The 17,047-nt window shown below is 49.2% G+C and overlaps 1 protein-coding gene across 1 annotated transcript in view; it reads left to right on the forward strand.

The window, feature by feature from the left end:
- LOC130203042 (titin-like) overlaps positions 1 to 17,047 on the forward strand; it is a 118,230-nt gene that overhangs the window by 223 nt on the left and 100,960 nt on the right. Inside the window, exons 2-16 of the mRNA XM_056428938.1 lie at positions 8,002 to 8,337; positions 8,613 to 8,735; positions 10,710 to 10,958; positions 11,807 to 11,891; positions 11,993 to 12,153; positions 12,242 to 12,388; positions 13,299 to 13,894; positions 14,054 to 14,183; positions 14,415 to 14,534; positions 14,598 to 14,906; positions 15,105 to 15,287; positions 15,355 to 15,519; positions 15,594 to 15,716; positions 16,011 to 16,217; positions 16,596 to 16,766. Coding sequence (XP_056284913.1) covers positions 8,194 to 8,337; positions 8,613 to 8,735; positions 10,710 to 10,958; positions 11,807 to 11,891; positions 11,993 to 12,153; positions 12,242 to 12,388; positions 13,299 to 13,894; positions 14,054 to 14,183; positions 14,415 to 14,534; positions 14,598 to 14,906; positions 15,105 to 15,287; positions 15,355 to 15,519; positions 15,594 to 15,716; positions 16,011 to 16,217; positions 16,596 to 16,766 — 2,913 coding nt within the window. The 5' untranslated portion in view covers positions 8,002 to 8,193. The remainder of the gene's footprint in view (positions 1 to 8,001; positions 8,338 to 8,612; positions 8,736 to 10,709; positions 10,959 to 11,806; positions 11,892 to 11,992; positions 12,154 to 12,241; positions 12,389 to 13,298; positions 13,895 to 14,053; positions 14,184 to 14,414; positions 14,535 to 14,597; positions 14,907 to 15,104; positions 15,288 to 15,354; positions 15,520 to 15,593; positions 15,717 to 16,010; positions 16,218 to 16,595; positions 16,767 to 17,047) is intronic.

Consider the following 17,047-nt stretch of genomic DNA (forward strand, 5'->3'; position numbering starts at 1 on the left):
TTTTGAAGGAGTCGTAAACATCAGCGTCATCAAGATTATTTATTACAACGTGTTTCTGCTTCTCACCATAAAGGGTTTTAATTAGTGCTGTGAAAAATAACGCGTTAACTCAGTTAATTCACGATACATGCAACAAGTGTAGTTTATTTGCTAGGTTGGAGGCAGGTCTAAGTGGGTTAGATGCACGGCTCCGCGCTATCGAAGCTCAGACAGCTATGCTAGTTAGCCCGCCCTCTCCCGTAGCCGGCGCGGAGCTACAGTCAGCTGCTAGCTGTTCCCCGGCGGTAACCGTGCAGCCGGGTGGTTGGGTAACTGTTCCAGGAGTAGTAAGTCTACACAGAAGCCCGCTGTGCACCAACCACTTCACGTTTCCAACCAGTTTTCCCTGCTCAGCGACACGCTGAGGAGCACACCCTGGTTATCGGGAGCTCTATAGTCAGGAACGTGAAAATAGCGAAGCCGCGGACCAGAGTCGTGTGCCTCCCGGGGGCCAGAGCGGGCGACGTGGAGTCTTGTTTGAAGCTGCTGGCTAAGGACAAGCGGAGATACAGTCAGATTGTAATACACGCCGGTGGTAATGACGCCGAGCCCGCCTCGGAAGTCACTCAAATTAATGTGGAATCGGTGTGTGCTTATGCCAAGACGTTGTCGGACACCGTAATTTTCTCTGGCCCTCTCCCAAATTTGCAGACAGACGAATTGTATAGCCGAATGTCGCTTTCAACCGCTGGCTGTCGAGGTGGTGCCCAGCGAATAATGTGGGCTACGTGACAACTGGAAGACTTTCTGGGGAAAACCTGATCTGATGAGGAGAGACGGCATTCATCCCACGTTGGACGGAGCGCGTCTCATTTCTGCGAATATGACCAAGTTGATCACCGGACTTAATCCATGACAACCCAGGGTTCAGATCAGGAACCGGGAGCAGAGTTGTAGTTTAACACCCTTCTCTGCTCTTCCATTCGAGCAGTTACCCACCCATGACTTTAGAGTAGAGACTGTGTCTGTCCCACGGCCACTTCAATTAAATAAATCAAAAGTAAGCAGAAGAGGAGTCGTACACAATAACCTTATACAAGTTAACACCATTATTTCAGCAGTGCAACAAAATAGGTCTATTAAATGTGGTCTCCTAAATATTCGATCTCTGTCATCTAAAGCTGTGTTACTGAATGATTTAATATCAGATAATCACATTGATTTATGTTGCCTAACTGAAACCTGGCTGAGCCATGAAGAATATGTCTGCCTGAATGAATCGACTCCTCCAAGTCATATTAATACTCACATTCCTCGAGGCACCGGTCGAGGAGGTGGAGTAGCAGCCATCTTTGAATCGAGCCTATTAATTAATCCTCAACCTAAATTACACTACACCTCATTTGAAAGCCTTGTTCTTAGTCTTTCACATCCAACCTGGAAAACACTACAGCCAATTCTATTTGTGATTCTGTACCGGCCACCAGGTCCATATTCAGAGTTTATATCTGAATTCTCAGAATTTATATCAAGTTTGGTTCTTAAAACTGATAAAGTTATTATTGTTGGAGATTTTAATATCCATGTGGATGTTGATAATGATTGCCTTAGTGCTGCATTCATCTCCTTGTTGGACTCGATTGGCTTCTGTCAGAGAGTACAGAAACCCACTCACAGCTTTGGCCACACGCTTGATCTTGTTCTTACTTATGGCGTTGACATTGAGCATTTGAACGTCTTCCCACAGAATCCTCTTCTGTCAGACCACAACCTCATAACTTTTGAATTTATACTACCGGAGTGTACTCCGTTAGTCAAAAGTTTCTACACCAGATGTCTAACTGACAGTGCTGTAGCTAAATTTAAAGAAGCGATTCCTTCTGTATTTGATTCGATACCACGTCTCAATATAACAGAGGACTCCTGGTCTAACTTTAGTCCGTCCCAGATTGATCATCTTGTTGACAGTGCCACAGGCTCTCTGAGAATGACACTGGACTCGATAGATCCTCTGAAGAAGAAGACAGTGAGGAAGAGGAGGTTTGCTCCCTGGTATAACCCTCAGACCCGCAAACTGAAGCAAACGTCACGAAAGCTTGAACGCATATGGCGTTCAACTAATCTCGAAGAATCCCGCTTAGTTTGGCGAGATAGTCTTAAAACATATAAGAAGGCCCTCCGTAATGCCAGAGCAGCCTATTACTCATCAGTAATAGAAAAAAATAAAAACAACCCCAGGTTTCTCTTCAGCACTGTAGCCAGGCTGACAGAGAGTCACAGCTCTGTGGAGCCGAGCATTCCTATAAACCTCAGTGGTAATGACTTTATGAACTTCTTTAATGAAAAGATTTTAACTATTAGGGACAAGATTAATATTCTCTTGCCCATAACTAGTGATCTGTCCTCAAATGGAATGGCCTTGGAAACCGCTGTATGCCCTGGTGTATATTTGGAGGGCTTTTCTCCCATCAACCGTGACCAATTATCTTCAACGGTTTCTACTTCGAACACGTCTACCTGTCTCTTGGACCCCATCCCGACGAGGCTGCTTAAAGACGTTTTGCCTTTAATTGGCGGCTCTCTATTAGATATTATCAATGTGTCTCTGCTAACAGGCCACGTACCACACTCCTTCAAGGTGGCTGTTATTAAACCTCTCCTGAAGAAGCCCACTCTGGATCCAGAGGTGTTGGCTAACTACAGACCGATCTCTAACCTCCTTTTCCTCTCCAAGATCCTTGAGAAAGTGGTCGCAAATCAGTTGTGCGACTTTCTACATCATAATAGTTTATTTGAGAAATTTCAATCAGGATTTAGAAAACACCACAGCACCGAGACAGCACTGGTGAAAATTACAAATGACCTCTTAATGGCAGCAGATAAAGGACTCCTCTCTGTCCTGGTCTTGTTAGACCTTAGTGCTGCATTCGACACCATTGACCATGACATCCTGTTACAGAGACTGGAGCAGTCGATTGGCATTTCAGGCACGGCACTAATTTGGTTTAAATCCTATTTATCAGATCGATCTCAATTTGTATTTGTAAACGATGACGCCTTGATAACCACCAACGTTAATCACGGAGTTCCACAAGGTTCTGTGCTTGGACCAATTTTATTTACCTTATACATGCTTCCTTTGGGCAATATTATCAGGAAACACTCCATAAACTTTCATTGTTATGCAGATGATACTCAACTATATTTATCGATAAAACCAGAGGAGAGCAACCAACTCGGTAAAATTCAAGCATGTCTTAAAGACATAAAACATGGATGACCTGCAACTTCTTGATGTTAAACTCAGACAAAACCAAGTAATTTTAATCGGCCCTGAGCACCTCAGAGATCAATTATCTGGTGATGTGGATTCTGTAGACGGCATTGCCCTGGCATCCAACACCACTGTAAAGAATCTTGGCGTTATCTTTGATCGACTTGTCCTTTAACTCCCACGTAAAGCAAATCTCAAGGACTGCATTCTTTCATCTACGTAATATTTCAAAAATCAGGCACATCTTGTCTCAAAAGATGCAGAAAAATTGGTTCACGTTCGTTACTTCGAGACTGGATTACTGCAACTCCTTATTATCAGGCTGCTCTAATAAATCTCTTAGGTCCCTCCAGTTGATCCAGAATGCTGCAGCTCGTGTTCTCACTAAAACTAAGAAAAGAGATCACATCACTCCTGCACTAGCTGCTCTGCACTGGCTCCCAGTAAAATCAAGAATCACTTTTAAAATTCTTCTCTTAACGTACAAAGCCTTGATTGGTGATGCACCATCATATCTTAAGGAGCTTGTAGTACCATATTGCCCCACTAGAGAGCTACGCTCACTAAATGCGGGACTACTTGTAGTTCCTAGAGTCTTACAAAGTAGAATGGGAGCCAGAGCCTTTAGTTATCAAGCTCCTCTTTTATGGAACCAGCTTCACCTTCAGTCCGGGAGGCAGACACAGTCACCTCGTTTAAGAGTAGACTTAAGACCTTCCTCTTTGACAGAGCTTATAGTTAGGGCTGAATCAGGTTCACCTGGTCCAGCCCCTTGATATGCTGCTATAGGCTTATAGCTGCCGGGGACGTTAGGATGCACTGAGTACCTATCTCCTCTTTTTCTCTCCTTAAGGATGAATTTTCATCTCTCAATCACACGTTACTCACTCTGCTTTCTCCCCGGAGTCCTTTTGACTTCACGTCTCATGGGGTCATCGGACCCTATGAGACGGCATAGATCCTATCTGCCTGATGGATCATCGAGGTCTGGGTCGTGGAATTCCTGCTCCTGACTACGCCACTGTCCTGTTGAGACTCCGCCCACTGTTGAGACTCCGCCCACTCCTCCTCCCCACCGCCATCTGCCTGATGGATCGTGGAGGTCTCCATCGTGGAATATGCCTACTATGAACTATTCATACACTCTGTCATATTCATTGAATGTATTTTAACTCTAAATCTGTCCTTCTGGTCACATTACATCTATTGCATCTGTCCATCCTGGAGAGGGATCCTCCTCTGTTGCTCTCCTGCAGGTTTCTTCCCTTTTTTTCCCCCTGAAGGGTTATTTGGGAGTTTTTCCTGGTCCGATGTGAGGTTTTGGGGCAGGGATGTCTATGTGTACAGATTGTAAAGCACTCCGAGACAAATTTGTAATTTGTGAAATTGGGCTATACAAATAAACTGAATTGAAACTGAATTGAATTAATTCAATTACAGGTTTAACTAGTTTTTTTTTTAACGCATGCGCAGAATGAGCTTCAATCCGTCTGTTGTTGGTCGTCTCTCCAGCAGCATGTCATTCTGTCTCTAGTGTCGCGTTAACACAACTCCGATCTCCGTCTCGCGCGCCGCAGAGCTCGGATGCCGGCGTGTGCGCGCACATCGGGACGAAAATAACTTATTAAATATGAATACATCTTACAGACTGTATAGAGGCTGAACTATTACATTATATTAAGTTAATAATCATATGTTTGATCAGTGGAATTACCTGTCAACACCTGAGCATCATTTACCAGCACGAGGGACCTTGAACTCGTTTAAGAGTAGACTTAAGACCTTCCTCTTTGACAGAGCTTATAGTTAGGGCTGAATCAGGTTCACCTGGTCCAGCCCCTTGATATGCTGCTATAGGCTTATAGCTGCCGGGGGACGTTTAGGATGCACTGAGTACCTATCTCCTCTTTTTTTCTCTCCTTAAGGATGAATTTTCATCTCTCAATCACACGTTACTAACTCTGCTTTCTCCCCGGAGTCCTTTTGACTTCACGTCTCATGGGGTCATCGGACCCTATGAGACGGCATAGATCCTATCTGCCTGATGGATCGTCTGGGTCGTGGAATTCCTGCTCATGACTGCGCCACTGTCCTGTTGAGACTCCGCCCACTGTTGAGACTCCGCCCACTCCTCCTCTCTACCTCCATCTGATGGATCGTGGAGGTCTCCATCGTGGAATATGCCTACTATGAACTATTCATACACTGTCATATTCATTGAATGTATTTTAACTCTGAATCTGTCCTTCTGTACACATTACATCTATTGCATCTGTCCATCCTAGGAGAGGGATCCTCCTCTGTTGCTCTCCTCCAGGTTTCTTCCTTTTTCCCCTGAAGGGTTATTTGGGAGTTTTTCCTGGTCCGATGTGAGGTTTTGGGGCAGGGATGTCTATGTGTACAGATTGTAAAGCACTCCGAGACAAATTTGTAATTTGTGAAATTGGGCTATACAAATAAACTGAATTGAATTGAATTGAACGCACCGCCAGCTGCTCACAGACCACAGAATATAATAATATACTCATATTATAATCATATATTCACCTCTTTACTACAAATATGTATGAATATAATCGTTTGGTCTCGTTGGGATATTAATTATACGTTTTTTTTTTTTTAAAGATAATTAATCATTTTGTCATAAAACCGTCAAAATGTGAGACGATTGAAATGAATTAAGATGACAGTCAAAAGTGTCTTTGAGCGATACACTCTATATATATTTATAAATATATTTATATAAATATTTATATATACAGTCTAACAAATACCTCTCATATATATTATATATATACATATACATATATATTTGTAGCAGGACTGCTGCCGCTACCCGTGGGTTTCCCCCACCAGCACCAAGGATCCGCCAGACATAGAGAGGTTTCGTTCAAGGACATATTTATTGGCACCCACACGACACCGAGCAGACCGCAAAACACGTGCCTCTGCTCACCTCTCCCCCTCCACTCTCAAGTGGGAGCATTTATAAAGGTGGCCTCGGCTGCTGCCTGATTGCCAATCACCAGCAGCCGAGGCCAAATCAGACACAGCTGCCACACTCCCCACCACTCGATTTAGGCCGGGGCTCCATCCGGCCTAGCCTACTCCCCCTCCCCCCCCCATGAGAGCTTGGGCGGAGGAGGGGCTCTGGGGGACCGGGACCGGGCTCAGGACGTGGGGGCTCTGGGGTCGACTGGGACGGGGGGACGGGGAGCTGAAGCCAGCCGAGATGGGGACGGGGCAGGGGTAACAGGCGCCGCCGGCGGGCCCCGGGGATCAGGGGTTGGTAGCGGCGTCGGGTCCCGGGGAACCAGGGTCGGCCTTCCGCCGACGGGTCCCGGGGAACATGGGTCGTCGGCAGCTCAGACGGCTCCTGGACCTCGGAGGTCGGCAGCTCCGACGGCTCCTGGACCTCGGGGGTCGGCAGCTCCGACGGGTCCTGGGGTTCTGGGGTCGGCAGCTCCGACGGGTCCTGGGGCTCTGGGGTCGGCAGCTCCGACCGGTCCTGGGGTTGGCAGCTCCGACGGGTCCTGGGGCTCTGGGGTCGGCAGCTCCGATGGGTCCTGGACCTCGGGGTTCGGCCGCTCCGACGGGTCCTGGGGCTCTGGAGTCGGCAGCTCCGACGGGTCCCGGACCTCGGGGGTCGGCAGCTCCGACGGCTCCCGGGGGTCGGCTGCGGCGGCGGGTCACGGGGAACGGGAGTCTGCCACAGCGCCGGCGGGTTTCGGAGGGTTCCGAGGAACAGGCGGCTCTCCTCAGCCTGTGCCCGCCCCATCTCCTCTATCCGGTCCAGTATCTGGCCCAAGCTGCTCATCAGCTCTTCCTCCTGGTCTGGCTCCCTCCCTTTCAGGCACTGGGTCCTCAGGGGCCCCACGTTGGGCTCCAATGTAGCAGGACTGCTGCCGCTACCCGTGGGTTTCCCCCACCAGCACCAAGGATCCGCCAGACATAGAGAGGTTTCGTTCAAGGACATATTTATTGGCACCCACACGACACCGAGCAGACCGCAAAACACGTGCCTCTGCTCACCTCCCCCTCCACTCTCAAGTGGGAGCATTTATAAAGGTGGCCTCGGCTGCTGCCTGATTGCCAATCACCAGCAGCCGAGGCCAAATCAGACACAGCTGCCACAATATTATATATATATATGTATATATATATTCTATATATATATACGTATATATAATATATATATACGTATATATATACATTCTGTAACGAGTAGCTCTTATATATATATACGTGTATATATATACATGTGTATATATTTATATATGTATATATATATATACACAGTCTGTAACGAGTACCTCTTATATAAAATATATATTATATAAGAGGTACTTGTTACAGACAGTATACATATATACATATGTATGTATGTATATATGTGTATATACATATGTGTCATGTCTGTAACCTCTTCAAAATATCAGTACTGTTCCTTTAACTGTGACATTTTATCGGTATTTTAAGAGAGTACTTGAACACGACTTGTTCATGGCGGTCATTTCCTTCCACGTTATATTTAAAGACACTCCTCCAGACCATCTGGTTCTGGGTCCCACCTGACCCGGATCGGGTTTCATCTAAATCTGGTTCAGGCTCTCCGTGGGCCCTCGGGCCACCGAGCTCATGTTAGCTAACGTTATCGTGACATGGTGCTAACACCTACTCAACAGACAACACTGGATAACTGTCAGGAGGTCGTGGTGTGACTCATTGATGTTCTCCGTGTTCTGCAGGAGACCAAAGAACAGGGACCGCCCCGCCAGCAGCACCAGAACCTCAACAGGGACCGCCCTGCCAGCAGCACCAGAACCTCAACGGGAACCAGAGTCAGACTGTGGAGCTGCTCGGGAAAGAAGAAAAAAACATCTTTCATTTAAAGAGACACAAAAGAAGAGAGAAGTTCTGACGGGTTCTGGTCTTTGTTCATGGCGGCCGGAGACACGGAGGAACCGCCTGAGACGGGAAGGCCGTCTGCAGGAGGGAACATGGCGCTCCCGCGCTCCGCCACCGCGCTGAGCACCATCGCCATCCAGGCCGGACCAGCCCTGCTGGTGGTCTCTGTCCTCCAGGTGAGTCTGAGTGAAGGTTCATGAGGAGATGGTGGGAGACGTGGAGTCTGGAGGTTCTCCCCTCGGCATTGTGGGTTCCCTCCAGGTTCTCCGGATTCCTCCCGCACTCCACAGACAGGTTTCATGATGACGTCACAGACGTCACATCGTTTCACAACCCAGAGGAGCCCACTTCTGTTCATCTGACCCCAGACCAGCTGGCTGACCCCTTGACTCCTCGGCCCCGTTGTGACGACCAGTGAGCTAACTAGCTGTTTATTTGTGTGCACATACAGAGTGGGTCTCTGGTCCATCTACAGCTGGTCCAGGTTCATCCTGGTCTCTGTGAGATCGGATCCAACCAGGAAGAAAACCAGAATCTGATCCAGGAGCAACAGCAGCTTATGGAGAAACTCAAGGTACAAACAGATGGAAGAGCACATATGGACACCTGAGTCACATGGGACTTATCGGACACATCGGACACATCTGACTTATCGGACACATCGGACTTATCGGACACATCGGACACATCGGACTTATCAGACACATCGGACACATCGGACTTATCGGACACACCGGACACATCAGACACGTCGGACACGTCAGACTTATCGGACACATCGGACTCATCGGACACATCTGACTTATCGATCACATCGGACACATCGGACTTATCGATCACATCGGACTTATCGTTACCTCGGACACATTGGACACATCGGACTTATCGGACACACTGGTCACATCGGACACGTCATTACCTCGGACACGTCGGACTTATCGGATACATCGGACACATCTGACACATCGGACACATCTGACTTATCGGACACATCGGACACATCTGATGATGATGGTTTATTTGTCGTTTGCTAGAGTACAGGTACAAAAGCATCGAAATTGCAAGAAAGGGTGGATGAAAGATTACAGCATAACATGAGGGAAGAAGGCGAGAAAAAAAACACCAACCCCCCGACTATGCCCCGAGAGGGGTACAGTGTGGGAGCCGGAAAAAAACACCTTAGCACATAAGCACATACATCTTAGACATGACTTGCAACGAGTAGGAAGGGGGGAGGGGAGGTAATCCAAAGACTGGGTGATCTAAGCCCATCCATTGGGGGCAGAAGGTAACCAGCACCGACAAGCAGCCAGCCGGTCCAGCAGCCTTTCACAGCGCCAGCCACAGCCCCGTCCTGTCACACTGGGGGTAAGAAGCAGGCGGCGTGGGATGGGGGTAGTGAATGCATATCAGTGTGTTGAAGTTCGTGTGTGAGTGGCCTGGTACGTCGTCCTCCCCCAGGCCACAACGGACATAGTTCTCAGTCCGCAAGATGGTCGTTGCCATGGAGATAGCCTTGAAGGGTCCCGGGGAGAAAACAACCACAGGTGTCTGTGGATAGGGGGAAGGGAATGAGAGAGATTCTCGCTTCAGTGATCTTCGGGGGAGTTGTTGTTCCAGTAACGGCCTTGGCCAAGGCCCGTCCTGGTAGAGGGAGCCGAAAGCAGATAAGATTGGGATTGTTTGGTCTTCCAGTAGCTGCATTTCAATTTGCGCAACTACTATTCCTCCATTTTCCTCCCATTTCCCAATAGGATTTCAAATCGATCCAATTTCATTTGCAGAGCCGTCAGCTTCTCCACGATGTTGTCATTCTGGCGGTTTAATGCCACAGTCTGAGTGCCAACAACTCTACCCATCTGACTTATCGGACACATCGGACACACCGGACACGTCAGACTTATCGGACTCATCGGACACATCGGACACATCTGACTTATCGATCACATCAGACACATCGGACTTATCAGACACATCGGACACATCGGACTTATCGATCACATCGGACACATCGGACTTATCGGACTCATCGGACACATCGGACTTATCGTTACCTCGGACACATTGGACACATCGGACTTATCGGACACACTGGTCACACTGGTCACATCGGACTTATCGGACTTATCGGACACGTCATTACCTCGGACACGTCGGACTTATCGGACTTATCGGACACATCTGACTTATCGGACACATCGGACTTATCAGACACATCGGACTTATCGGACACATCGGACTTATCAGACACATCGGACTTATCGATCACATCAGACACATCGGACTTATCAGACACATCGGACTTATCGGACACATCGGACTTATCGTTACCTCGGACACATTGGACACATCGGACTTATCGGACACACTAGTCACATCGGACTTATCGGACACATCGGACACGTCGTTACCTCGGACACATCGGACTTATCTGACACATCGGACACGTCGTTACCTCGGACACATCGGACTTATCGGACACACCTGTCCACCCGACTCCTCGGACACTGAAGCTGCTAAACTCGTTGACAGTCTGTCGTTGTTCCAGAAACATGAGGGGGAAGTTCTCGCTGTGGTGGAAAAAAGGCAACAGACAGAGCCGATGGTGAAGAGGAGGAGATGGAGGGATGAAGGGGCGATGGCGCACAAGAGGACGAAGAAGCAGGAGGAAGAGCAGGAGGTGCACGAGGCCATGGTGGCCTCTCTGACGGAGGGATGGTCGCTGCTGCTCCGCCTGCTGCACAGACGGCAGGAAGTCCTGAGGCTGGCTGCAGACTTCTACCGGCGAGCCGCGGAGGTGAGACGCCTCAGGAGACGTAGACCGTGACAGGTAATGACTTTCAACTTAAAGGTCTCAAGACCAAGGAGACGTGGACCATGACAGGAAATGACTTTCAACTTCAAGGTCTCAAGACCAAGGAGACGTGGACCATGACAGGAAATGACTTTCAACTTCAAGGTCTCAAGACCAAGGAGACATGGACCATGACAGGAAATGACTTTCAACTTAAAGGTCTCAAGACCAAGGAGACGTGGACCATGACAGGAAATGACTTTCAACTTCAAGGTCTCAAGACCAAGGAGACGTGGACCATGACAGGAAATGACTTTCAACTTAAAGGTCTCAAGACCAAGGAGACATGGACCATGACAGGAAATGACTTTCAACTTAAAGGTCTCAAGACCAAGGAGACGTGGACCATGACAGGAAATGACTTTCAACTTAAAGGTCTCAAGATGGATGTTCACGCCCCAACAAGTGAAACTAGATGTTCACTCTGAATCTGGATTGAAATAACAACTTATTGTGACTCAGAATATTTTACAATCACTTTCAATTAAAGCCGATTGCTGTCTCTCTGTCTCTCTGTCTGTCTGTCTGCCTGCCTGCCTGTCTGTCTCTCTGCCTGTCTGTCTGCCTGCCTGCCTGTCTGTCTGTCTGTCTGCCTGTCTGCCTGCCTGTCTGTCTGTCTTTCTGCCTGTCTGCCTGTCTGTCTCTCTGCCTGTCTGCCTGTCTGTCTCTCTGTCTGCCTGTCTGTCTGCCTGCCTGCCTGTCTCTCTGCCTGTCTGTCTGCCTGTCTGCCTGCCTGTCTGTCTGTCTCTCTGCCTGTCTGCCTGTCTGTCTCTCTGTCTGCCTGTGTGCAGTTTGCTGTGAGTCTGGACCTGGTGGAGGATCAACAGTCCAGACCAGACATAATGACTGAGCTCACATACAACTCCATGAGGAGAGGTAACCAGTGATAGTACTAGTTACGAGTAACCAGTAAAGCTCAACAGCTGCTGGTTGTGGTCCTGGTTCACTTCTCTAAGATATTCTTTGTTTGCCTCTAGAGCTTCTGGGTAAATCTCTGCAGCTTTTAACCAGCAGCTGCTTCCTGCTGCAGAAACTCAGACGGCTGCAGAGGACCGAGGACCTCCAGAGGAGAGGAGGAGCACTGCAGCAGGAGGAGGAGGAGGAGCTGGAGGAGGAGCAGGAGGAGGAGCAGCTCTGGGTCAGACTCACTGAGACGCATGTTGTTTACAGACTTCCAGCTGCAGGTGCACCAGGATGCAGTGCTTTGATGCTCGTCCTCCTCCCAGAGCTCCCAGAGCAGCGGGGGGGCGGCCCGGAGGCTGGAGGAGCTGCTGGAGGCGCTGCAGGACCGCAGGAGGACCGCGGACCTGGCCGCCAGGCTGCTGCTCCAAGAGGGGAAGAACTGCATCATGGGCCGCGGGGAGGACCCCCAGGTACGAACGGAGGTTCACTTACATGATGAGGTGTTCAGGCTCTGCTCAGTGAACATGAGTACTGAAGGTAGATGGTAACGTTCTCATGGTGCGTTCAGGCTCTGCTCAGTGAACATGAGTATGAAGGTAGATGATAACGTTCTCATGGTGCGTTCAGGCTCTGCTCAGTGAACATAAGTACTGAAGGTAGATGATAACGTTCTCATGATGCGTTCAGGCTCTGCTCAGTGAACATGAGTATGAAGGTAAATGATAACGTTCTCATGGTGCGTTCAGGCTCTGCTCAGTGAACATGAGTACTGAAGGTAGATGATAACGTTCTCATGGTGCGTTCAGGCTCTGCTCAGTGAACATGAGTATGAAGGTAGATGATAACGTTCTCATGGTGCATTCAGGCTCTGCTCAGTGAACATGAGTATGAAGGTAAATGATAACGTTCTCATGATGCGTTCAGGCTCTGCTCAGTGAACATGAGGACTGAAGGTAGATGATAACGTTCTCATGGTGCGTTCAGGCTCTGCTCAGTGAACATGAGTACTGAAGGTAGATGATAACGTTCTCATGGTGCGTTCAGGCTCTGCTCAGTGAACATGAGTTCTGAAGGTAGATGATAACGTTCTCATGGTGCGTTCAGGCTCTGCTCAGTGAACATGAGTACTAAAGGTAAATGATAACGTTCTCATGGTGCGTTCAGGCTCTGCTCAGTGAACATGAGTACTGAAGGTAAATGATAACGTTCTCATGGTGCATTCAGGCTCTGCTCAGTGAACATGAGTACTGAAGGTAGATGATGTTCTCATGGTGCGTTCAGGCTCTGCTCAGTGAACATGAGTATGAAGGTAGATGATAACGTTCTCATGGTGCGTTCAGGCTCCGCTCAGTGAACATGAGTACTTTGTCCTCACTACAGGACTGGAAGATCCTGGACCAAGACCTGCTATCTGGATCCACATCAGCAGAGAACGTAGACCTGGAGTCAGAATCCAGAACTCAACACACCACAGACCTGCAGCCTGGGTCCAGATCTGATGTGAGGCCTGGGTCCAGATCTGACCTCAAGTCAGATTCTAAATCAGAGGAGACCAGATACCTTGAGCCTGGATCTCAGGCAGACCAGAGACAGGGATCCAGATCTGATGTGAGACCTGGATCCAGATTAGATCTGCAGCCTGGATTTAGACGAGTGGAGACCGGAATGTTTAAGTCAGAATCTAGATTCGACTTAAAGTCCGGATCTGAACCAGAAGCCACCAGAAACCTGAAGTCTGGACTCAAAACAAACCTGATTGTTGATTCTGGATCAGACCTCAAGTCAGATTCTAGATCAGAGGAGACCAGAGACCTGAAGACTGGATCCAGGTTAGACCAAAGGCCAGAATCTAGATTAGCTGTGAAGCCTAAATCCAGATCAGAGGAGACCAGAGGAGACCTCCAGTCCGGGTCCAGAGTGGACCAGACGCCTGGATCTGGATCAGAGGAGACCAGAGAGCAGCAGTCTGGATCCAGGTCAGATCTCCATGATCCTCTTCGTGCTGAAGACCGGAAACCTCAGTCAGTGTTCAGCCTCGTCACCTCTCCTCCTCCTCCTCCTTCTTCTTCTTCTTCTTCTTCTTCTTCTTCTTCTTCTTCTTCTTCTTCTTCTTCTTCTCTTCTTCTGTGGTGTAGTGTGCAGGCAGCGGTGCAGCAGTGCATGCTGGGTAAGGAGACTGCTGGCGGAGAAGGCCACGCCCACCAACCGCTCCCAACCAATCGGAGGCTCCAGCTGCTGTCGTCATGTGACCGGCTGGAGGTCAAGGTGACTCCTCCCTCTCCACTGTTCCCTCCTTGTGGAGCTGGAGGTCGAGCTGGAGGTCAACCTCCGGTCCGCGGACCAAACACGGCCACCGGAAGACTTTAAAAGAGCATTTAATAAAATAACATAGAATATAAAATATCAATTATTCTTATTCCAAATGTCGACTTTCATCAAACTTACACAAAGAAACTAAGTGTGTGTGTGTGTGTGTGTGTGTCTGTGTGTGTGCAGGTCAGCAGCTGGCTGCAGCAGAGCAGCAGCTTGTTGTCTAGCAGCTCTGAAGCAGGACGACAACTTTCTGAGGCCGAACACACTCTGAACACACACCTGCAGCTGAGTGCACAAGCTGAGGTACACACACACACACACATGCACACACTCGGCGCGTAGGTTTCAGTGTGTGTTGTTCTCCAGTCGGCAGGTCAGGACGTAGAGAGCATGAAGCAGATCCTGGATCAGATCAGGTCCCAGGCTCCCAGAGAGACCAGCAGACAGCTGTCCCCTCTGAGGGCCCTGACAGAGAAGCTGAAGAGAGGCGGGCCGGGCGGAGAGACCAGAACCGGGCTCGGTCCTCCCTCTGCCGACCCCACCGGTCCACAGAGTCCTGAACTCTCGGGTCGAGTGAACCTGGTCCTGATCGAGCTGCAGGTTCTGAACAAGAGGATCGACTCAAACCTGGAGCTGCTGCAGCCCTTCGTCTCCTTCCTCCGGACGGCCACGCAGGTCAGAGTCTTCTCTTCTGTCCTCAGTCCAGCGGATCCAGATCCAGGTCCATGAGAGTCCTTCAAGCCGGCAGGGCCAAAAGAACCATGTGACCGTACCTTATTCCTTGGTCTTCCTTGGACCTTTGACACATGCGTTGGTTCTGTGGCGACCGGGGGAGTCCGTCAGTGATCAGCTGATGGTGCTGCTGTTCTTCAGGTACAGAAGGAGATGGAAGAACTCAAGGAAGTCTACGGGAACAGACTAGAGGAAGAGGAGGAAGAGGAAGATGGTAGTTTCTGGAAGAAGAAGCAGCAACTGGACGCCTGCTGGCAGGAAACGCTCCAGAAGATCTCCACCTGTCAGGAACTGGGAGACCACTACGCCCAGAGGGTCTCTACGGTAAGCAGCCGTGGGGGTTCAGGTGAAACTGGTTCTGAGGAGTGAGACCTTCATTCATTTGCGACAGACACCCGGGGAGTTAAACCGGCAGTCGCTGATGTCCGTGGTGAAGCAGACGGTGGAGCGACTCGGCAGAATCAAACAGGAAGTGAACGAGCTGCGGAGTCAGCTCCAAGTCCAGGTCCAGCGGGAGGTGCAGTACTGCAGGAAATACCAGAAGAGACATCTCAAGGTAGGAAGTCCACTGTGGTAGTTCTGGATCGTATACTGCAGGGTCATTATACCCAGAATGCTTTGTGTTTTCAGACCCGGCAGGACTTGAACTGTGTCTCTGAGATGCTGGACTCTTGCACTCTGATAGATCTGGGTTCAGCCCTGCAGACCTCTCGGCTGCTGGAGCACTTCAGCAAGGCCAGACCACATTTTACCGTAAGTCTCTGAACAGCTGGGACATTATCAAGACTTCTTCGTCATGAGGACTCCTGCGAGGACTTTTGGACTATTGCAACATTTTAACTGTAGGGACTGTTGAGACTTTGGGGTCCTTTAGACCGTTGGCACTGTAGGGACTGTTGGGTCCTTGGGTATCTTTGGATCCAGGGTCCTTTAGACCGTTGGCACTGTAGGGACTGTTGGGCCCTTGGGTCCTTGGACAACTTGCGTCAGACTCTCACTCTCTCTCTCTCTCTTTCTCTCTCTCTCTCTCTCTCTTTCTCTCTCCAGCGTCTAGACACCGAGGTGGAGTTCGTGGTGAAGACCTGGGAGACTCTGAGCGTTGTCCAGGACCGGCTGGAGGTGGAGGAGTCGACGGGGGTGAAGGAGGCGGATCTGTCCGAGCTGCTGAAGCTCCAGGAGAGAGTGAAGAAGAAGATCCGTCAGTGCGAGTGGATCCTGGACCTGAGCAGCAGCTTCCACCTCACAGACCAACAGGTGGGGTTTCACAAATTTCCCCTTGGGGATTAATAAAGTATATTTCTATTCTTCTATTCTATTCTATTCCACCTGGCGGAGTTTCAAAGGTCTAAACCTCCATCAGGATAAAACCAAGAGACACCTCGATGGGTCTCCTCAGGTCGGACCCTAATCCTGAGGACGAGTCACAGCAGCATTGTTACTGACCACACCCACCTGTTACTCGAAGAGGCCACACCCTAAATGATGTCCTCCTTTAAGACCTAATATAACTTAAGTTAATAAACCAGAAGTTAATAGAAAATATGACCCAGTTAAGACTTTATGGTTTTGTACCGTTGTTTTCCACTGGAAAGTATTCATTACTACTGTGACCGTTGTTTTCTTTGTGTCCAGCTGGAGGCGCTGCTCCAGTCGGACCCTGTAACTGGGTCCACTGGGTCCGGGTCCAGCGGTTCCAGTGGACCCAGTGATGCCGATCAGAGTCTCCGAGAGAAACAGATCCAGAATCTGTTTGAAACGGCTTTGACACTGAGGACCGACATCTGCTCCGCCCTCACCCACAGCGTGAGTACTTTTACTGCAGGACTGTACCGGAGTACCACGTTGGGCTACTTCAGAATTTACTCTTTCTTCAACCTTCTACTTCTACCTCTCAAAGGTTTTACTGCACTTATCTTCAGCTTTAGTTTCTTAATGTCTTCATGTCGCAGATCTGAGACCAGTACTAACGACGTGATGCCAGTAATACTTATATTACTGTCGATACGTGACCCATAGTGTACCAGGAATACTTCTGTATTTGTCCATGAATTACTATTTGAATGCAGGACATGTCGTCCTCGTGG

The sequence above is a fragment of the Pseudoliparis swirei genome, chromosome 2 (genome assembly GCF_029220125.1).
Source record: "Pseudoliparis swirei isolate HS2019 ecotype Mariana Trench chromosome 2, NWPU_hadal_v1, whole genome shotgun sequence".
Lineage (NCBI taxonomy): Eukaryota > Metazoa > Chordata > Actinopteri > Perciformes > Liparidae > Pseudoliparis > Pseudoliparis swirei.